Raw genomic sequence first — 23,992 nt, 5'->3', positions numbered from 1 at the left:
TGACCATCGTGAGCGAGACTTATGATGCGTGTGACCAGAGGAGAAGCTGGCACCAAGATGAAATAAGACAGTCGCTAACTTATTTGAATACCATGCCGAGAGACGGCGGCGGCAGGAGCCGATCAATTTGCATTGGGGATCATGGCTTAGCCAGGCATACAGCGTGGCGGCTCGCCGACATCTCAGTGCACACTACTAAGCCCGACTGGCCTGATCAGAGAAAAAAAAGAAAATCCAATGTGTACTGAGCTCAATTTTTTCTTTTCTGGTGGGCAAATTTTTAAATTTTCTCGTCAATTGTCATATTGAATTTTGGTTTCGTTCCGGGGAAGCGCCCCCTCCCTCCTCCATTTTTCTGTTAATTTGAGTGCTTGATAAGGGGCTTGCTTGCTCAGTATATTATGGCAGTCATTGTGGTGATTGTTCTAGGTTCTTGATAGAAGTCCAAACACTATGATAGATTTAACGTTTTGAAGGCTTATTCATGCGAATTTTCATTTCATTTCATTTATTAATACTGTCAGCCACCATAAGGGGCTGTAACAGGAGTGGAAAATACAAAATGAAAAATGAGCAATATAGAACACGATTGGTTGGTTACATTTGATATGCTGCTTTGAAATTACGGTGGTCTGTTTCGCTCTCTAAGCTGCATTATTCTGTGTGGTTTCTTTTATGTCTCTTCCAGCATACGAGCGGTCGGGCCACCAGACGAGGCCTTTGCTCACGGCTGAGACCTTTCAGCCCCTGGAAGGCGACCTGCTAAGCAGCTCCAACCACAGTGGCAGTGCTGACACACTGACCTCTACCTCAGGTGACAGCTCTGATGGCCTGGAGCTGGCAGCCAAACCTGCACCTGCGAGTGGTGCTAGGCCAAAGTCCCCCCAAACGCCCACAAGAGGGCCCCGACCGCCTGTTCCTATCAGGTATGTATAGCCTAGCACTCCAGCGCGAATTCGGACTGCTTGGCGGGTAACAAAAAGTGAAACAGCTCAACACACAGGATGAGTGAAAGAAATATGATGCACGCAAGCTGCTCGTACCAACTGTTTTTATTACCAGTCAGTTAAAGGCTCAGTACATATTTATTTGTCCTTGACTTGGGCCCAGGTGTGCCTTGTGTATTATTCTGCTTTCTATTGTATAACCAGTGCTTAGTGCATTTTTTTTTTCTGTACATGCCATTGTTTTGTTTTAACCGTGCGTGTACCACTCTGCTAAACTCACCGTGTGGTGATTGCAGTATCTATAAATAAATAAAATTAAAAAATATATATATAGGTAAGTGTTGAACTTCTGGTAATTTCTTTTTTGAAGATTGACCGAGCTTTTGGATGATTATTTTAAAATGAAATTTACCGTATAAGCGCGTGTAAGGGCCGCACTTTTTTTTCCAGATTCGAGGGCCAATTTACGAGGTGCGGCCCATAAACGCAACATACAAAAAAATTTTTTTCAAGTAAGAACAGACTAATCAGTGAATGTGTGGCGTTTATTTACCATTCAATTGTCACTCGCGGAGTTCCGACTCCTAGCTCCACTACTTTTAGTTTAATGCCTGCCGTGTATAGTTATCAATATGTTTGCCCATCGTGCTAGAATGACCAACGCTCGACGGCAATTCACAAAAAATAAAGTAGAGAGCACACACGGCGTACGACCACGCCAGCCACGCTGCCACCACTCACGGGTCTTTGACAGTCACAGATCAAATCCAGCCTTCTAGAACACTGTAGCCGGACATAGAGTTTAGCCGGGACTGGCGATGCTGATGTCGATATGGATTGCGGAAGCTCGCGGCAGAGAAAATATGATGATGATTGCCCGTGACTTTGGGCGCCATCCATGGGCGGCATCTGGAAGCTCATGTGCGCGTGCATTTTGAAGGCTATTCCGGCATGGGTCGTGGAAAGTTTGGGTGCGGCCCTTAGACGCATTTTCTTTTAATTTAATATTTGCTTTGGGAAATAAAGGGTGCGGTTCTTGCTCACGTTTATACGGTAATATTGGTTTGTGGCAAATATCTTTTTTTAAATAGCTTCATTTGTTTTTGTGAAATATAGGGGTGTGCAAATATTGAAATTTTGCAATACAAATATGGGGAAAAAATGCCTTCGAATATCGAATCAAATATCAAATACCTGATCAATGAAGAAAAAAAAATGAAAATAAAAAAAGCACCAAACATTGTTCGTCTTTTTCTTTTTTTTTTTTTTTTTTTTTTCAGAAGTCACACGTCTTTGCAAATAAGATCAAAATACAATTGCACACAAGTGTACACTATACTGAAAAATTGAGTATATATTTTTACAGAATTATGCAAACTGATTTTCTATACAGGAAGGACCTGCATGAAAATAAGTGGAGCTGTCATATCACTGCTGAATAGAATAAACCCTTGTTAATTCTGCCTCCAAGGAACTAAAAAATAATGTCCTTCAAAAGGGTCTGCCAAAAATAGCAGAAAAACATTTTGCATCACTGTAATTTTATTCGATGAACACTTGCACAACAATTGCCTCCATTTAAGATAAAACCAAAGTAAGGGCAACATATTTTTCCCAGTTTCGTCAAGTGCTTCGTTCTTTATGCACAATGTAAAGAAAGCCCTCTTCTCAAAAGGGAAGGCCCCTCTTCACAAAATGGCTTCATCGCATTTTGTGAAGAATGCCTTCCCAGTACTGCAAGTCCATGCGGTCAAGCATTTTTCTAATATTTGGAAATTTAGAATGAACCCGGATATATTGAACTCGAAGGGGATCGTGAAATAGTTCGATATATCTGTAATTCGGTATACAGAAATCGGCTTGAGATTCCGCTTGCGATCATGAAAAATACCGTATTTGCATAATCAATCTACTCGCATAATGAACCCACCCTTTACTTCTGCTGTTGAGAATTAAAAACGAAAATGTTAGTCGGTGGTGCGTCCCACCGTTTCCCACCGTCGCAGCCCACCACTAATTTATTCGCAGCGTGCCAAGATGCTGTGCAGCGATAACATCACTGTTACGGCATGTTTATCTTTTGACTATACTTTTGTTGTTAGCTCCTGTGATGGCGGCGAGTTTTCTGCGCATGCGCGAAGTCGTAGCAGCGACCGATGGAAACGCATTGGACGGCGTCGAGGGCGTTTCTCGGCGCCGCCAGTGCACGGGGGCTGGCGGCATCGGGCGGCACGGTGGCCGGCACAGGCTTGGCAAAGCGATGCCAACCACATCTGCCGCGTACGGTTGCCACTCTCTAAGCGTGGCAAGATGCAAGACGCGGTTTTTCAGGTTTCCTTCGGCGAGCCGCGACCAGTAACTACGTGAAGCTTGAATTAGGGCCACCAAGCGTCAAGATGTGAATGGCCGACCTTAGCAACCGACTGCGTACTCTCGACTGTGCGAAAAACACTTCATTACAGGTATGTATGCATCTAAAGGAAATGTGCATGATGAAAAGTATCTACCAGAGTTTGCACCATGCAAGCTTGTAACCCACCAGTGATAGCCGCAATGTGCATTTGTTCGGCGAGTCTGATGGCGATGTATTTTGTCGTTTGTTTTCTTTATGTGCGAAGGGGCCGGGTAGCGCAGATATCACAGGTGGCTGTGTGCGCTAGACCGTAATATTTAGCATGTTTTATCTCGACTGCCGCCTGACTAAAAAGAAAAAAAAATTTTGGTCGTTCGTTGTGATGCACCGTCGTTCGCGAGCCAAGTGGTTGAGCTGGTCATGAGGCTCGCGAACGGCAGTGCATTAAAACGCCGTATTTTTTTCTTGTTAGTGAGGTGGCAGTCACGATAAAACATACTAAATATTACGGCCTAGCGCACACAGCCGCCTGTGATATCTAAGCTACCTAGCCCTTTCGCATATAAAGAAAAGAAACTACAAAATACATCGCCTTCTGGCCCCGGCGCAACTAAAGCAATCACGCACCGAAGAAATCCTCATTGCAGCTATCACTGGTGTGTTACAGCCTGGGTGAAAACTCCAGTAGGTACTTTTCATCATGCATATTTCGTTTAGATACATACATACCTGTAGTATCTGTGTTTTTGCCACTCTGAGCATATGACGCACTGCACGACGTACAGTATTTTTTTTTTTTAATTAAAGGCTCGCCTTCGTGCACACCAAAGCATCCGGATTTTGTTCCTTTGGTGTACGCAATCAGATGCACTTCGTTAGGGAGCTTGATAATCGTCGTCTTCGTCCAGCCGTTTGCAACGGCAAGGAAACCGCCTGGCACAAGGGTTCATGCTCGTTCACTTGCAGAGTGGATCGCTCTGGACGTAGAACAGGGTTGGTTCCTGACCGAGATGCGCATCCGATATGCAGGAGATGCACATGTGTCATCAAGTTGTTGATTCCGCAGAAATCGCGGCGGAGGCAGAAAGGAACGTTGTGGATCCTTTCACAACAGAATGACCATTACCTGTGTACCGAGAACCTTTTCACCACTGCGACCACATCCATTCTGACTCCTGAGGGCCGAAACCGGCTACAGCGCTGAATCATCTGTTGCCATAAACATGCCGCGCATTTCCTGCAGGTGTGCATTCCGGCAGGGACAATGCCCTTTTCAGTGGGTGTGTATATGTGCCTCTCTGCCAAGCTTCGTAGATGAAATCCTATAGCTGCACACTTGTAGATGACACGAGGAGGAAGCGATGCCCATTGCACCATGCCGGCGCCATGGTGACCGCATTGTGCTCGGTAACTCAAGACACCCCGCGCATATGCGCCGCTCAAAGTCACAGGAGACGATTCCACCTAGCTCTGCAGCATCAACAAACCCCTGGCTGCTTTGCCCTTTGAGATCCCTCTCTCTCTCTCTCTTTCTCTGCCCCCGCGCTCTCCTGTCTGCCGAAAACCTGCACGCTGAGAGCGTCTCATTCTGTCACGTCGAACACGGCCCGCGCTACACGCTCTTACAATACGAAGATAGCATACGCGTACGTGCGTTATGAGTGGATAGTGAAAACGGTCTGCATTCCCCCATACTGCGTGAACATGATATACTGCAATCACTGGCACTACTTTCCGCCCCGAGGCCAAAAAAGGGGGAAGCTTTCGCTTTCTACCTGCGTTGGCGTGGCCATTTGGTATGGTGCGCTCTCGCATCGTCTGCTACACTGCCGTCCAATGTTTCTCACCCGCTCCCGCATGATGGCGCCACATCCTCCCGCAAAAGGCGGATTGTACAAGCATCTGCTACCAAGGACTTCTCGCCCTCTTCGAAGCTCCGCATGGCCGTCAACTTGGTTGTAAAATCCAAATTCTCCCACTTCTTTGTCACATGACCCTGCGCCACCGTCGGTGTGTAGAGGAGGAGGAGGAGAAAGTGGGTGAGAGGGTAGAGGAGGAGAATTAAGAGGAGGTAAAGGAAAAGAGAAGAATAGAGGAGGGGGAGGGCCCAGAGCCGGGAGGATAAATATGCAACGCCAACTAAGAAATTGCCTACAGAGGGTTTGTAACACGCACTGGAGAAAGGGTCCGGCGCTGTCTTCCACGTACTGAGCTAGCTTGTCGGCGCATGCGTAGTGCGTGCTGCTGCGAACAAAGATTGAAAAGAGGGAGAAAGGAAAGAGTCGCATGGTAAACTATCACCGCAGATGCGCTTGCCTTTGGGGAAAGGGTGCTGCGCTGCTCTAGATTGGCCGTCGCCGTACTGGTTCCCTCTCATTCCTTCCGCACGTGGCTTAAAAATGTCACGCAGCAAATGGTCGAGGGTGATGCATTCGTCTTAGGGGAAGGTATGGTGCGGAATTCGATATATCGAACGACCGGGAAATCGGAGTTCGATATAGGATGCAGCTTTCCTATACTTTTACATGAGATTTTCAAGGGGATATTTCGTGAGTTCAGTATAACCAAAATTCGAATTATCCAGGTTTGACTGTGTCACCTTTTTGAATATGTATCAAATAACAAGCATATTCAATTCGTATTCGAGCTTTCGAATATTTAGTCGAACCTCGTTATAACGAAGTAGTATTGGGCGCAAAAATTTGTTCGTGATATCTGATATTCGCTTTAAAGGTACGCACCCAAATTTAAAAAAATAAGTCTGCAATAGAACGAGACAAAATGTGCAGTAATATGGACAACACAAAGGGGAGAAAACGCACAATTTTTAAATTAAAAGCTTGGTACAAACATGAAATCTTTTCTTTCGTTCTATGTTGGGAGAGCAAAAATGAATGCTCAGTAACGAATATTGCCTGCGCTCACAAGCGGATTTGTTAAAAAACGGCACAATCATGGCCACGTCGGCGGCCTCCGCACTGTTTCTTGCTATTTTCTGCGACAGACTCGCGGAGCGCAGCGCGTGTGTCTAGGGCGGTTGGAGGGGCATAGACATGGCAGGGGCTCGCAGCATGACGGCGCAATGGTGACCACATGCCTGTCAGGCGTTGCATGGCCAGACTCGAGTGGCTGCGACGGCATCGGCGCCGCAACTCGAGTCTGGCCATGGCCGTCTATGGCCTCCGAGATTGCCGCGCTCCGAAGGGTGATCTCGGAGGCCATGGACCGTTGGAGCTAGGTTTTGTTGCTGCTGCTTGATGGCATGGCACGCAAACATGTGGGCGATTCAAACGATTGAAAAATTGCGTTTATGGCTTCTTTATGGATTTTTTGCCGTTAGAATGCAAAAAACTGCTTCGTTATAACCGATCAAGCCTCAAATCTTGAATTTTTTGTTTCGCTATAAAAAAAGAACTCTCGTAGAAATGAAGCATAGACAACCAAATTTCGATTTTAGTTTGCTTTATCCCGTAATTCGCTATATCCGTGTTCGTTATAGTGAGGTTCGACTCTATTCGCAAAACCCTAGTGAAGTATATTTGTTCCTCTCCAGTTGAAACTGGCATATGGCTTACCTTTTTTTTTTTTTTCTTTTTTTTGATCAAGCAGCTCATGTAGTAGCATTTAATGCACAAGTGGTCATAATAAGAACTCTCCTTGCAGATGGAAGCCACAGAATCATAAACAAATTTGAAAATGTCAAAGTTATTATTGGTTCATGAGAGAAAAACCCAAGTACAAGTTTTTAAAACCTTGCTTATCAAATTCTGGGTACACTCTGCCCTAGACTAGATGATCACATATCATATAGTCTGCTTGCTGATCCAATGATGGAACTGCTGCTTGAGCCTGGATGAATGCCATCACACACTGACAGCCAAGGGTCACACTTGTTGAGTGCCACCTCAGATTGTTGGCCAAGCTGTCACAAGCACCAGAACTGAATTATTGATCACAAGATGTTTTCCAGTAATGTAATACGGTGATCAAACAACCATTAGCAGCCTGTTATACTTTGGTTGGGAAGCTCTCGCTGAATGTGGGTGCATGTCCACACTTTCTATGCATTATATATTTGGATTGCTTCAGGACTCTGCATATTCATTATAAAATTGCGTGCTGCCACATAAAAGAGGAGTGGTTACACTGAGGTCAGAAAAATTTAACAAAAAAATTCTGGTCCTGTGTATGGAGGCTGCACTGTGTCAGAACCACGGAAAAAAAGTGCCCTCTACACAAGCAGATGCGTTAGAATGCATACGCAGATAACCCAACCTGGTGAACAATGCATACGCTGCTATTTTAATTCCGTTGAATTCACAGAGGTGATTCATTGAAGTAATTTTATATCCCCTACGTATTGGACACACACACACACACACACACTTGGTACAGCTTCATTCTTGCAAGCCCCGCTATGGTGGTGCAGTGGTTAGGATGCTCGAGTACTGTGCTCAAGATTGCGTGATCGAACCCCGGCCGCGGCCACCGCTTTTCAGTGGAGGTGAAAAGCAAGGCAACCGTGTGCTGTGCAATGTCAGTGCTTGTTAAAGAACCCCAGGTGGTTGAAATTTCCGGAGCCTACAGTGGTCTCTCATAGCCGGTGTCGTTTTGGGATGTTTAAACCCCATAAGCCAAACCACACCAATCATTATTGCAAAAAACTGATGAATCTAATGTGAGCACTGTAAGAGAGGTGGTCACCACAAACCACATCTTAACCTTCTGTATAGAACTCAAAGAACCTAGAAAAAAGCATTTCCCACAATTTTATGAGGAACACGTTCCATTCCATCCTTGTTTACTTTTAGGCCAGAATTGATACGTCAAAGTTTCTTGTGTTGTTTTGGTCTTGAGATGCAAAATTTTAAACCGGTTATAGTATTCAAAATAACCTTTATCCTCGGACTGGACTAATACAGTCGTGCCTCGTTAATACGACCCGCATTAATACGAATGACTCAAATTATGGACAGTTTTTCAGGGGACCAAACTTTTTTCATGCATTTACGTCTCGTCAATATGGAAACTCGCTGTCCGGACAATGGACAAGGAGAAAATGCACAGATACCATTAGGGCCCATGTATTTTTGTCTCGTTAATATCGACAGTCATGAAAACCAAATCGTTACACTGTTTCAAAGATCATTTCTCTAGATTTTGTTGACAGGCACCACATGAACGTAGTGTCAATGACTTATTGATTGGACTTTTCGCTTGTGGTTTCAGATTTCACACTGGGAAGTTGCGTAGTCTATGCACGTCACTGTTTTTTGTATTGCATGAATTCACTTGAACGAAACACTGACAGCAGCTTTCGCCTTGTAGAAAGTTGGATTCAGCAACTTTCAGCCGACTGAATGCTGATACGTAGCAAGGGTTCGTGGGAGATGAAAAGTAGAAGTCAAGTAATTTATTAATGAAATGCCATCAAGAACAATACGCAACTGTATCACCATACTTTCAATAGCATCGCATTTGAAGCATAACAGTGACTCGGATAATGTTCTTGCAGCTCCTAATGCCAACTTTGCTGGCATATATTATGCTTTAAAGCAGAAATTATCCTTAGCGTTTTTTTTTTTTTTCCTTCTTTTTTTGCAGAAAAAATATATTGATTCATTATTATGACTACTTGCTTTATAGACAGTTTTGTGCGGAAACCAAAGTGTCCGTATTAAAGAGACATGACTGTATATCTTTCGTTTGGTACATGATGGCCCTTGCTGCCTATCTGCTATAAAACCGAACACAACAATCGAAATATGCACTTCAATTTTATTTAAAATTAAGCTCTTGTGCATTTATACAATATGGCAACTTTCTTGCCAAAAGCTTTCAACACATTTTGCTATAGGAAACTTGCTAAAATGCATGCACTTTGTTTCACCTACACCAAGGATTGCAGTAAGGGTAAAGTTATTTCCTTGTGCATCATGGAAATTGAGTTGCAAGGTTCTGAAGTTGCCAGCTCAGAAACAGAAAGAAGAGGTACTACGTACTATATTTCATTAGGGGATAGAACCTTGTTTTAAATTTAAGGGTTTGTGAATATTCGAAATTTTGAGTACGAATCGAGTATGTTTGTTTTGATTTGTATTCGAAGAGTTCATCTTTGAAATTTTATGGATATTCGAAAATTACCGAATACATAGAAAATTTCTGAATTCTCTGCAGTTTCACCGCACTGCACGCTTCGGCGCAATGCTTGGCCATGTTGACTGGGCAGTGAAGCATCCTCGAAACGCAGTTAAGCTGTTTTGTGAAGGGGGCCTTCCCCACAGTGTGCGCAAAACAAAGCACTTATGAAACCGGGAAAAAATGTCGTTCTCGCTTCGGTTTCATTTCAAATGCAGACAACCATTGTGGAGGTGTCCATCAAATACAATTATACTTCGATGCAAACAGTTTTCAGCCATTTTTTTAGGCCCATTTGATAATTTGGGCTTTTGGTTCATTCATACATTTTTTTCTGGTCTTTTGAAGGCCGAGTTAATGAGAGTTTACTGTATTCAGCAGCAGTGGGACAGGTACACCCAGTTTCACGCAGGTCCTCCCTGTAAAGAAAGAACGGTACTATATGGAATCCTGCATGAAATATATAGTTATGAATTTTTCAGTCAAAATTAAATTAGAGTTGAATTTCTGTGCAACTCTAATTTAATTTGACTGAAAAATTCATTACTACTATATATTTCATACAAGAATGTTTGTGCAACTCATATTTAATTTTATTGAATTGTGACATAAACAAGATGCTTGTTTTTAAAATTTTTTGTTTTAATTCTTTTTTTTTTGCTCTGATCAGATATTTGATATTCACTTTTTTTTCTTCTGATATTCGTGTTGGATTCGTATTTGAAAACTTCGATATTTGCACACCAGTAGTTAGATTAAATGGCATAGTATTTCTAGTCGGCATGCAAAAATACCTGTTCCTTGAGGAAGTTCATTATTAAAATTTAAGAATTTATTTTGTTTAATGATGAAGACTGCATTATTAATAAGACTCTTCTTTTCCCCTTAAACCAAAGTCCAACCCCTATGTATAAGAAACTGGGCACCAAAAGGGAGTGAAAAAATTCAGTGGTAAGAAAAATCCCAATGTCAAGTTATGCATGCTTGAAAGCAAGGCACCAAGACAAATTCGCAACTTACTCTTTTATAATAAGTTGCATGGGAGAAAACTCGAGCATGTATTTTCTTTTTCGGTTTCACCATAAGCTTTGCAGATCTTGCTATTTTATCAAGCTGTGTCTCGTTTAATGATGTGGCGTCTCTTAGAAAGCAGTCTGCCGACTGTTGATGCTACCAAAATGATCATGCAATGCAGAACGTCATCGACCACCAGCACTGGGCCCTCACTGCCTGAGAAGTCAGCTGTGTTGAAGCAGGCCACCTCAGCTATAGCTGCTGTTGGGGCACCATGTGTGCAGCCACTGAGTCAAGGTAACTGTTGCTTCTTTTTTTTTTTTACCAAATGTAGTTGAATTAAGTCATTCATTTTATTCAGTCAATGTTTTTTGGTTGCCAGCGCTCGGACACGAGCCTTGAGTTCCTGAAAACTGATGGCTGAAGTCCAGCAAGAAACTATGGCTTTATTTCCTAGTTGTAATTCTATGTGTGATGTCACGGTCATTTGTGGTTGGGCAGACCAAGTGTGCGAGCTGTGTCAAAACTGCTTTTGGCCGCCACCAGATGGTAGAAGTTGTATCATTATTTTGGTGCATTAATAATTTCTATTGATTTGAGAGCTTTCCAAGGCAGAGATATTAGTACTACAGTAAAAGCTCGTTAATTCGAACCTGGATCATTCGAACTACACGCCACCTCATCTGGGCGGCTTGGCGCACATCACATGGAAAAAAAAAAAAAAAAAAAAAAAAAAGAAGCACCTCTGTGATAGGAAGGCATAATTAAAGGCTGCGCATGTCCAAAACGGGGACAAAAGATGGAACCAGGTAAAATCATGGAAGAGTGGGTAAACCTTAAATGGCGCCATGACTGGCATAGCGGCCGGCAGCGTTGGAGGGAGGGGACGGCGGCTGTGGCAAGGACAGTGCATGGCCGCGGCGGCGGCAGCCTGCTCTCTCTTCTGCGCGACCTCCGTAGCTCGCAACTAAATACTCGTTAATTCCAGCCCTGTTAATTTGGAAATAGAGAAAAGTACTTCCAGCGCGGCCCCAGCCAACGCCCATGAAAGGCTATGATCTAGGACGGGCACTATGGGTTAAACTTTTTTTTTTGCGATCGCCATTCATCTTTCCACCCATCAGTCGTCAACGGAAGCACGCGAGTCAGCCGTGATCATGACGCCAGTTTTTAGCATCATTCGCTTCAAAAGCCGCTTGCTGCTATCACGGGTTCCAATGATAGGAGTGGCAGTAGTCGGCGGCCACCCCAGTCACTCATAGCATGATAAAGCGAACATACTGAAAAGGAGGCTTGCACAGTTCGGACATGCGCTGACTCCTTGCCAAGTTCGCTCCCCCCTCCCCGCTGCTGGAACTAAAGCCAAAAGGTAAACTGGCCGTTATCGCTCTACAGCGTCTTGGTGCACTGCCAAGAAATGTGTAGCGAACCGTGATGGCGCGAAACGGAGGGACCCGCTAACGACTGACGCTTTATTTTTTTTTTTAGATTCGTAGGCACAAATCGGGGCTGGGTGGGTTCATTATGCGAGTGAGTTCGCTACGCGACTAAATACAGCACATTTACTGTAATACAGATGGTTCTTGTTAGTTTTTTTCCAGGCCATTCAATAATTGAACTTTTTCCCCGGTCCCATGAAGTTCAAATTAACGAGCTTTTACTGTATAGTGATACACTAGTTAGTATTCAGGACTACGGAAAAAGGTAAAGCCTGCTGCATACTGCTACATTACCAAGTTATCTGCCTGCGGAGAAAGTCCATATGTATTTTGAGAACAAAATTCTCGGGTACCACATGTAATTTTACATTTGTTTTAGACGATATTAGTGAAAGACTTAATTTTGCCAAGAATCCTTCACTCGACATTCAATGTGTGTGTGGGCATCATGTTAACCGCACGCATTTTCAGCCTAGATAATGAAAACAGAAGTTAAACAAGCCCATGCTGTCCAGGGGTTTACTCTTGTCGTTGAGCACAGCAGAAATGCGCATGGACGAGCATTTCCAAATTGCACTGGTGTTGACTTCTAGTCCTAGTTTGGCTGAAGTGGGGAAACTGTGCACCCCGCGAAGTCAATGGGTATCGGTTTTTGGGCTTGCTTGGTTGCTCTATCATAAAGGCACGGTACAGTTTGTCGCAACCTTCAGAAAGGAATGTGCGGGTCTACTGAAACTGGCTCAGGTTATGCTTTGTATATTGTTCTAAGCAGTGTTGAAGAGGTTTTGCTTTGTTAAATGGTCCGAACACTGACCGAAGCATGTCATGAGTACGGAGGAAGTGAAAAGGCACTCTAATATTTAAGAACCAAAGAATTATAGTTTTAATTCAGCGCTAGAAAGCACATAAAACAAACTGAAGTGTGGTCTTGCATCAAAACATAGTCATCAGTGTAGTCCACCACATGATCAGAAAATATCGCCAATTTTCTTGAGTGCACGGTGTTCTTTTTTCTGTCAGGAGTGCTCGTCATGTTTATTACACTTTTGCGCTTTCGCCAGTGTGCCCATCAAAAAAGCAGTATCCCCTTTCGCACCACGAATAAGTGCATTTAGCTTTTTTTTTTTTTTCTTTTCATTGCATGGCACTTCAGTGTTTTGGATTTTTTTTTTAATGAACGTTGCTACAATCCAGTAAAACTTTCGTCGATGTGATGTACGTCCTTATGCTGTAACAGTCTTGAGTGCGGGAACAGAAATGGGCTCAGCTGTGTACCAAAAATGTCTAATCACTGTCTGGCAAGTGAAATTAATATTAGCGTTTGGTACGTCCCTTTTGCAGACGTGCATTTGCCATCATGCTTGCTGGTCATGATTACCAGCTTTGACTACATTAAAAATGGCCGCATACAGTGATATAAAAAATCTCGGCAAATATTTTCTACAGTGTTTTTAACTTTGTTATGGAATTGACCATTTTAGATAGCAAGCGTTTTGTTGCACCAAAAAATATTGGACACTTAATTTAGTGTTCAGTCCCTTTAATGGTTCGACAGTTATTTGTTATTTTTCATAATTATGTGAGCTATGAATGAAGCGGGAAAATTTATGGTTGGCTGAAACCAGAAATGTAGCCAGCGCATAGTCTGCTTTTTTCGTCGCATTCTGTCAGTCGGTTCAGCTAGTGGTCGAGGGAAGGAGAGTGCCAGTTTTGCCTGTGTGCGTTGTCTTGAAAAATGCCACTGTGTGGCCCAACGGTGTTTCACCTTTGAATGCATTTCTGCCTGCTTCCGCGCGTGTCCCTCATTCTCAAGTAGCTGATTGTCTGTTGTAGAGTCTGTGCAGTCATTGACCCACCATAGGTTCTGTTAACTCGAGTGTGAAATGTCGCACTTTTGGTGTACCTCCAGCGGTATATTCACCGTAAGCTTTCTTCCTGTTGTGAGGCTTTCGCTTCACCTCAGGACAGCAGACTGGGTTCAATATCGTCTTCACACACAGGATCGCAACTGTGTAACGCATAAAGCATGGGCAGGCTTGTAGCCACTGGCATGACTAGCCTATTTATTTTAAAGTCAGTCTGTAGCGCACCAAAAACATAATTTCATATCAAAAACCTGCTTTGCACACAAGTGGTCGTTCTGCCTGCAAGGAGGGGCAGGGTGCAGCATCACGGTAGCGCAGTGAGAGCAGACAGAGAACATCCCCAGTGTGCAGGTTACACAAAGCATGTACTACAGCTGCCGCTCGAGTCCGGCCATGGCTCCATAATGTTGTAATTGACAAAATTCTTAACATACTTAATGGGAAATTGCATTATCAGGAAACATATTAGGCTTAAGAAAAGCTGTGCAACCCTATGTGACATTTTTATTTCTTACAACATTGAGTGCGTTAAGAAATTGTGTAAACCGGTGAGGAATGAGTAAGGTCCTACTATATTATTGCTGCAAAATGTCTAGTAATGCTCAGAGTATCTCACTGCAGTGGTGGAAACATCCACCTTGTATGCAGGAGTGCAGAGTTTGATCCCCAGTGCTGCCAGGCTGTTCCCCCTGGTGCTTGGCTTATGTGGGGTGAATTGCTAGGGAATGCATCTTTGAACCCACCTTATATAGATGGTATCAAGGTGCTGTTTGGCCAGAGCTACCCTGGCGCCATAAAAATCATCATCATTCTTGGGCAATCTCTCTGATTCTTGAGCACTTGCTCTTCCTTGCCAGGTTGTTGCTATAGTGCCTGTTCATGGTGTACTATGTTGCAGAAAGGCCTAGTGCTGCATTAGTGAGAGAGTGCTTTGCCTAAGTACTGTATTGTCTATCCATTGCAGTGAATTCTCAGCCTATATACGCCAATACAGATGAGCTGGCAGTAGCTGCTTCAACTCTTCCAGGCACAGAATCTCCGCCGTTGCCACCACCTCCTGTCCAGGATCCATTACAACCAATTTCATCATGGGTAAGTGATTTGCTCTGAAGCTTACTGTTTTGTGCTGCACAACATCTTTTCTTAAATACAATAAAATCTTGGTGATACAAATCCGGTTGATACGAATTCGCGAAATTCCCCTGCCAGAGTGCATTGTGTACAATGTGCAAAGTTTCGGATGGTCCGAACACTCTCCCACCACCCCCACACCACAACAGATGATACGAACGTGTGAACTGCTACCGCAACCTTGAGCACTACGCACCACCCGCACATTGTTGACTCCGCGATTACCAGCCGCGCCGCATGTACACATCACGAGAAATTTGCGGTGACGCGTGGTCCGCACCTCGCCGACGTCACGATTTTCTGTCGGGCGCATGCCGTGAAAAGCTTTCAATGGCGCGTGGCCCACAAACCGCAGACTTCACAACCACCGTAGCTGGTGGCGGCATACGCAGCGGGTGCGCACGAACCGGACATCGCTTGCTCCGCAATCGCGATCCACGAGCAGTTTGTGGCGCCGCGAGAAGTATACAGAGGCGGGCTGATCACACATCGCCGGCATTGCGATTGTTTTCCACGCCGCAAAAGGTTTGCAGCAGTGCATGGCCATGAGTAGTAGTCAGCGGCGCACGAGGTAGCAGGCGCGCACGGGACGCACATCGTAGATTTCGCGACCGCTGTTGCGCTGTACGCATCGCGAGCAGTCTGCGGTGCTGCACGACTGGCACGTCGCCATCGCTTGTCGTGCTGTACGTGCCGCGAGAAGTCCGCGGAGGCACGCGTCCTGCGCATCCCAGACATCGCGATCGCCTGTCGCGCTGTGTTCGCTGTGAGTGGCGAGTTGTAACTGTGTGACCGTAATAAACCCTCTCAGACATAAACAGGTATGTGTGACTGTCTTTCCTATGCTTCTGCATACTTATTTTCGTTCGTTTCGATGATACGAATGTTCGGATGATACGAATTTTTTTGCGACCCCGTGCGATTCGTATCACCGAGTTTCTACTGTATACAGTCGAACCCGGATATATCGAATTTTGGTTATATCGAACTCACGGAATATCCCCTTGAAAATCCCATGTAAAAGTATAGGAAAGCCGCATTATATATCGAACTCAATTTCATCGGTCGTTCGATATATTGAACTCTGCACCACGCACTGGAACGTGTGCCTTTCCCAAAGACGATCGCATCACCCTTGGCCGTTTGCCGCGTGACGTTTTCAAGCCACGCGCAGAAGGAATGAGAGGGGACAGTTCGGCGCGCGCCCTATCCCTAAAGGCGCACGCATCTGCGGTTATCGTTTCCCGCGCGCCAGCACGTGACGTTTGCAAGCCATGTGCGTGAATGAACCAGAGAGAACCGGTGGGAACGAGAGGGGAAAAACGCGACAGAGCGAAGCACAAGTGTGTGCCCATTCTTTTGCTGAGCTATCTCTCTCCTTCCCGGCCTTCGTTCGCAGTAGCACGTGCTACGCATGCGCCAAGCCAGCTCGGCCCGTTTTCAGACAGAACGTCGGACGCATTCTCCAGCATGTGCTGCGAACTCTCTGTGCGAGGCGGCTGATGGGGCTATGGCGCCTGCGGAAGTTAAGAAGCGGCAGATCTTTTCTTTTTTTTTTTTTTTGCGAGAGTTGTCTATTTTTATTGTGCTGTACGCGCGGCGTAGCTTAAGATATGGCGTTACGAACGTTTTTTTTTTGTGTGTGTGTGTGTGTTTTTTTTTTTTTTCGGGAGTCATTTATCTTTGCATGTATGAATCAACGAAAGCATACTGCGATCATAACACTGGCTTTTAGCATTTTTCACTTCAAACAGCATTTTCAGCTACTGTATCACGCTTTCCAATATTTTGTGGCAGTGGACTACGCCCGCCCCAAGCGCGGCGTGATAAATTGAACCAGGCTTGTGCAATCAAGCCATCACGGGCAGTCTGCCAAGTTCGCTCCCGCCGCAGCTGCAGGAGCTATAAAAAGATAAACACGCTGGGACGTTATCGCTGCGCAGCATCTTGGCACGCTGCCAAGAAAGAGCTGCGGATGAGATGACCCAAATGGAGTGCAACATGCAAGCGAAAACGCTGGCGATATCTGCCGCGGCAACACAGAAACCTTGTTTCGAGCTGCTGCGGTGACTCGAACGGCAGAGGGACTCAGTTCCAACAAGTTGGAAATTTTTCGCTCTGTCGCTGCGGCTCCTCGCTGAGACCGCTTAATCGCTTGCATGCGAGCGAGCTGGCCTTAACGCCTTTTTTTTTTTTTCCAAATTCTCGAGTGCAAAAGGGAAGGGTGGGTTCATTATGCGAGTGAGTTGATTACGCAACAAATGCGATATTGTTTTTTCGCATCGTAAGTGCTGTACCAAGCCGATTTCTGTATATCGAATTATCGATATATCGAACTATTTCGCGATCCCCTTCGAGTTCGATATACCTGGGTTTGACTGTATATGCGGACAGGGTCACACCAGCTCTTCGTGGTAATTGTACGCGCCTCGTGCGATGTAAGCAATCATCAATTTCGGTTCACTGTAGCCAAAACTATACTCGGTGGCCATTTTCAATTGCTAAAATTTGTGAATTTTCTCACCACAGTCACCATTTTTGCACACACTCAAATGACACTCAAAACAATGTACGAAAGTGGTGCCTCACAATGCCCGCAAGTGTTTATACACCCTCCTTTATTGTCAAACCAGGTTCAGGTTAAATGAAAGTCTCTTCCACTATTTAATTTTTCACAGCCCCACGTATAGCACAGGAATTTTGGGTGAATTGTATCGGAGTGAGCAGCTCCTCCTGACAACGGTGCGGCAATGAGCAGCAAGTTTCTGCGGCGTGATTGCCCAACTATCGGAGAGCTAATTGGCGACAGCTGTTGGCTGGCAACAAGTATAGAAGAAATAGGGCAGTCACCAGGACGCCTCTAGCTATCTTTAATCCCAGCTGTTCCCACTACTGTCAATGCGCCAACATGCGTTCAATCTTCATCCTTCGCGCGCCCAAGTCCCAAACCTCGTCTTCGTCCTCTTCGTTCTGTTTGCAGATTCCCTCACGAATCTGCAACACGGCCCGCTCCTTGAGGTGCTTGTTTTAGCCCTACTCCTCAGCACGAGCAGGATCAGCATTGATTCTTTTCACATGCATAAACTTGTGATCTGAACGCTTGAATTTCACAGCACATGACGAAGTTCGAAATATCGGTTGGTGACTGTAGTAAGAAAGAGTTTTCAAAGAGCATGACTTCTTCTTATGCCTGTTGGCAGCCGGTCAGCTGTAAGTTTTAGTGTTCTCTGCAACTGCTGCTGTTCTAGATATCTTGATGAATAGCTAGTATGTGTGGTGCTGATGATGATAATGTAAACATTGTATTTTGCCCTATTATTTTTTGCCATTTTTATTAGCAATTCTCTCACTGTCAACATGGGAACCCATTACATTGAGATTTCTGTGAGTGACTGTAATTGCTTCTGTCTGAAGCTGCTGTAAGGCTGGTGTGATGTCACTGTAAATGAAATAGAAAATCTATAATGGATCCTTGTAGAGTACAGCCCCTGGTTCTTGAGACCCTCATTGGCCTTCTCTTAGGTGGTTCTCATAGTTTTTGTTGTTGTTGTTGTTGTTTAATGTGCTCTGCTGCAATCCACTGAAGAGAACCCTGTGCAATTTAAATGCTTTGCAGTTGGTGCAGACCATTTTAGTTTCTTCTAAGTAAAAAGATGACTCTGCGGCTGTGGGCTGTGCGACGTCAGTGCACGTTAGATTCCAGGTGATCGAAATTTCGAGAGTCCTCCACATGGCTTTGGGATGTTAAACCGAGAAGCCAAACCAAAGCAAAAAGATATTTTCATGTGGAAGTGAATCATTACTTTCCCCGCTGGATGCATTTGAAAGGGTATGATCTATACACGGTACTTTTCTTTTCTCCAACTTTTGATAGGAACCAGACAGTATGATGCCCATGAGGAGGGGATCAGCACTACAGATGCATGAGGCATACAAGACATATTCTCCAAGTAACTCCTCAATGCGTTATGAAGGTAAGGATGATTTTAAGCTGTTTTATGTAATAGTGTTCTGAAAGCAAGGAACACAAGGATATGATGGCAGATGTGCAAATTTTGGCCTTATATAGATTTGTAAAATTCTGTGCACATTTTCACATGTCATTGACAAGGCAATGATGGGGGCTTTTGCTTAACAACTGATAAGAAAAGACTGCTGCTAAGTTTTCAGAGAACATGCTGATTATTATAAGCCTAAATCAAGGGACAGCTGCTGGAAATTGTGCTGCTTAAGGGGCGACATGGGTCTTTGAGAAAACATTTTTAATATTGAAGCTGCAGCTTTAAAAATTTGTAGGTATATGTATTTCTACATGCTGGTCTCAAATATGAAATCGGATTTTGCAAAAAGAGAATACTGTTACGATACGGCAAGCCAATGAAAACAGGAGAACAGAGGACAGAGAGATGGTCGATGACAGTGAGATGACGTTTAATGAAAATGTTGCCGGGCCTAGCGCGAGCGCTCCTGTCCGCGCCACTGCCCGCTTTTTCTTCCTTGATGTCGTCCATAACATGACCCGGGGCCACCGAGCGATCGTCCCGATCGTGGACGAGGAAATGCACGATGTTGATGATTACATGGCATAATTATAGGCGTGTCTAGATGCTTGAAAAAGAAGAGGAAGAATAGAATGGCTTGCCGGAACGGTGATTCGCGATGAACCTTGGCAGGACACTCTCGGGCCACACGTTGCCACGACTCTATGGCGGAGGCCAAGGCACGCACCGCATGGCATAGGCAGGGGAGAATGTCTTGAAGTGTAGCGGTGTCTTGGGTCGTGGGGTCTTTGGTCGGCACATCAGGTCAGTGGGGTCACATTAGGTCATTCGGGTCTCTCTTTGTGTCTTGTGGTCATGTGTGGTGTCTCGGGTCAGTCTCTCCTTCGTCGTGTCTTGTGGTCGGGGCGGGGGGGACAGGACGGAGGAACGGCAAGGTCTTGCTGGGTCCGGCAGGCTGGGGAACAGCCATGCAGTGCCTCCTAACCTTTCGCCGACTGCGCAAGAAGTCGCAGGGCGCTGATGCTCCGGACCAGGATGGGGGGGTGATGATGAAGTACCAGCACCTCCAACCAAATGTTACGATACGGCAAGCCGATGAAAACAGGAGAACAGAGGACAGAGAGATGGTCGATGACAGTGAGATGGCGTTTAATGAAAATGTTGCCGGACCTAGCGCGAGTGCTCCTGTCCACGCCACTGCCCGCTTTTTCTTCCTTGATGTTGTCCGCAACAATACTTTCGACTTTATGCAATATTTTATGAACAAAGATTCCGATAAGGTTTACATGCAGGCAGCAACTTTTTTTTTCACGTACGTCGTTTTGCTACGGTCTCGCATGAAGACCACGGTGAGGAACATTCATTGTGGGGGACAAAAAAAAACACCCTCATTTGGAGCTGTTTGCTGCTTCCCAGTGTTCTGCATTGCACAGGAAGCATGCGGATTCACTAAGGACTGAACGCGATCTGATCGACGTAAACACGCAGCGATATGAAGACGTGTCCCCGCAGTTTACGCACTGGAGAATAAGTTTGACGGCGATTTCTTATTCAAGCTCACTTTTTTCAGCGCGAATATCGCTGTCGTATGTTGTACACTTCGCTAGTCTTTGCAAACTGTTTACATCTGCCGATCGTGAACTCCGCCTCGCCAAACGGACTGTCCGCCGCGCTGTCGTCGTCATCACGAAAACAATCTGACTACCGCGTCGTTGCCGCAGTTCCACGAGCTCTAGCTTTTGCTGTTATGAGCTTGCCTTTCTGCCCACCTGCGGCCTGCGATATCACTGTGTCGCAGCGGGTGCGACCACTGGCAGTAGTAGTAGTCTCGCGTGTTGGGGAATACTCTAGGCCTACTTTGGGCTTGTCCGCTCGATCGTTCGGTGCACGACTTTCATCGGTCTGAGGTCACACAGTCGGGGCAAGGCATCACTGAGATGATCGGTCAATAATATTTTTCGCTTTTTCCCAAATTCTTGCCGTGAATGCACCTTACGGCTCGAAACCAAGCGTGACCATCGTCACATCTCCGCTGTCTCCTCGCGGCTCGGGCGCACCGAGCAGATGCCGCCAGCCAGCTCCACCAATGCGATGACGCCCTGCCATCACGTGCGCCCCGAAAGCCAGTGGAATTGTGAACGCCATGTTTTCTTTTTTGCTATTTTCCATCTGACCAATGGGTGAATGGAAAAGACGAAAGGCGACTCTTTCGAAAGAGACCAAGATGGCTACGGTGCCGCGCACGAAATGGGTGCTACACCTCGCAGAAAATGGTTGTTTCGGAGCCGTTTTCGGCCCAAATTCGAGCGGCATCGTTTATAAAATTTTCATTGTGACTAAAATACTGATCCTAGAGATGAAAAACTTTGCAGATAGATACGTAAGGAGCTATTGATTTCAAAAGTCACATTTTCAAAAAAAAAAGTGATTTTTTTCGCGATTTTTTGGTCTGAAAGACCCGTGTTCCCCCTTAACCTTTCGTGATTTTAACTGGCATGGCTGTAGCCAGTGATGCAATGATAAGAGCAGTGGCTTAAATTTTTTGGAATAATAAGTAGCAATTGCAAGCTCAGGCAGTTAAATTTTATAGCTCACTGAGCGCAAGTGAGCTAATAATTATGCCATAACAAATCTGTAGCCTTATATGGATTGCTGCACTAGCCTGGCAGTAGGCAATTTAAGCTTCAAAAATTTCAAATGTAAATTGAATATGAATAGGAGAAGCCTTCAAGTATTGAATCAAAGATTGAATACCTATTCATTGCAAAAAGAAAGGATAGGGAAATGTAGTTGATCCTTTTTCAACATGGTCTTTGTAGCCAAAACAAACGATACTAACTCAGCACCATAAAGATCAGTGACCTGCAGAAATGTATGCTGCTTGATTGCACTACTGAACTGTGTTCAAACTGTAAGCTTTATCATGAGCACCGGCAGCCTAACCACAGCAGGCCACTGCAGAACAAAGGACTCTCATCATATACCTCCACTTAACAGTTTTCTGCAGCCTGTGATGAGGTGATGCAGTACCAGCTTCATTCTTCTCATCTCGTGATATTTGTGGTTATTATCAAACACCATAACTTTCAAAAATTCTGTGTTCGAAAATGCTACTGTGACATTATTTTTTGGTTCCTTTAGTTATTCAATTGAACAAAACGAGCATGCTCTTACTTGGTACGTGCAGTGGTTGAAGTTGAAGTTGCATTTGCTAATGCTAATGCTAGCTGGCTCACCTCATATAGGCAAGCGTCATGTTTGTAAACAAAGGTGGCGCTGCGATCGGCAGCGACAAGGGGTGTAGGCAAAAACGCAGCATGCCTACACTGCGCCAAGCGGCGCCGCCTTCTAAACCAGTTCACGCGTGCAAATATTTTGAAGCGTAAGCTTTGCTTGTGCGTAGAAACAGTTTGGTCTATGCCTGGAAAGTAGTTCAGCACTTTACTAGCCGATTACTGCTGGAATTACCTGGCTAAGAGCGCTGCATTGGCTTCCTTCTCCGTGGCCTCAACAGCGTGCGGCTACGGTGGGCGACTGTAGCAACGTTGGACTGTAGTGACTGATTAAATTTAATGAAAACGAGAAATCACAATATATAAGAAAAACTAATATATAGTGAACACTGTCCAACTTCCGGACCTATTGTTAGCGCATGCAAGGACTTTGCATGCAATATGATTGATTTGAAGTGCGTTTTTCATATGACAATATTTTGATGGGTACATTTTCTGCTGCTCCAAGCACCTTCACTCTAAAGAACAATATAAATGGCAACTATATATATATTGAACTAGAAATCATATTTTTAGCTCACTGTACCAGTAACTCAATCTTCTAGTTCCTTTTGTAACATTCGCCTAGTGGGCGCGCTGCCAACTTGTTTTATCCTGCTCGATAAAAAGACGTTTGACGCAACGTTTATAGATATATTGATAAATGTTGGTTCGGCGTCTGTTTAATCGCACAGACATAATCAGGGTCATAGGTTGATGTATTACGTGAAGGCTCCTAAGAATGCCGTTTTTCTTTCTTTTTTTTTTTTTTTTTTGCTATGAGCGCAAATGCAATATTCTCCACGATGTCCATGATCACTTGAGCTCAATATGCGCGATCTGCTGAGCATTTTAGAGCGCAACTCTTTGGGGCCCGTTTTTTGTTATATTGTGAAAATTTTTATTCAAATGCTCGCCAACTTATTCTGCTTTTTGTTAATCCCTCATAGCCAATTCCACTTTGGGACATTAAGCTTAATGTACCATACATGCCACAATTAAATATTGTGCTCGATCAGAATTGGTTGTACGTGGTTAATTCGTTCATTATGATCTTACTGACCTTCAAAATAAAATTTAATACTCTGAGAAATAGTGCTGCTTCACTTCGTCCGGATCCTAACGATGTTCACTCGATATCTAGGACCGTTGATGAAGAGTGCGTCACTTGTTGAAATTCGGGGAAGTGAAAACAGAGAAAAGCTACTTCACAACTCTTGGCCTGTTTCGGCAATATCGTGCTGGAGTAACCGCTGAAGGTCACCGCAGTTGCCTTCGCAGCAGCTTTTGTGTCCTTTTCTGTGCGAAAATATTCACGGGTAGTACCGCAGATGAATGGAACTCACAACGCGGTTTCCTAGCTGCGTTCGATTAAGATCATACGCGCACAGAATATTACATCTAAACTTCTCATGGCCTGGTAGTATATATACGCCAAAACATGAATGAGCTTCAGGAGTTTGTTATTGCGCTATTCGTCGTGTGGCCGAAAAGCAACCACGACAATTAAGAGTTTCAAACTGATCAAGTTCCAGTGCAGAAGTGCAACGCACGTTGGCTGCTAAGGCAATCCATCGCCGAAGGGTCTACAATTGTCGCGCTCAATGCCTCTGTTATTCGCTCTCATCTTTATCCGACCGCAAGAAACAAGTGAAAACAGGTAACATTTTCTTTTTTGTGCCTTGTGGCGCAACCAACTGCACCACACATTGAAGGAATATTAGGAATTATGCTCGAAAACGCAGCAAGCGCTGCGCATCTAATGCAGACGGCCCATGATTTTGCTTACACCACGGAAGTCACTGCTGTCGCCAGCGCCGCCGCATCTCCAC

General features: G+C 44.8%; 1 protein-coding gene across 5 annotated transcripts in view; it reads left to right on the top strand.

Moving 5' to 3' along the window:
• The window catches only part of LOC146204285 (uncharacterized), an 85,106-nt gene that overhangs the window by 50,420 nt on the left and 10,694 nt on the right, over positions 1–23,992 (top strand). For all 5 annotated transcript variants that reach the window (XM_084589222.1, XM_084589223.1, XM_084589221.1 and 2 more), the window contains 4 exons: positions 689–926; positions 10,634–10,749; positions 14,721–14,848; positions 18,762–18,861. In XM_084589222.1, coding sequence (XP_084445348.1) covers positions 689–926; positions 10,634–10,749; positions 14,721–14,848; positions 18,762–18,861 — 582 coding nt within the window. The remainder of the gene's footprint in view (positions 1–688; positions 927–10,633; positions 10,750–14,720; positions 14,849–18,761; positions 18,862–23,992) is intronic.

The sequence above is a fragment of the Amblyomma maculatum genome, chromosome 1 (assembly GCF_055883805.1).
Source record: "Amblyomma maculatum isolate TAMU_Amacu chromosome 1, ASM5588380v1, whole genome shotgun sequence".
Lineage (NCBI taxonomy): Eukaryota > Metazoa > Arthropoda > Arachnida > Ixodida > Ixodidae > Amblyomma > Amblyomma maculatum.
Note: the sequence above shows the minus strand (reverse complement) of the source record. Positions and strands in the feature narration are given on the sequence as shown.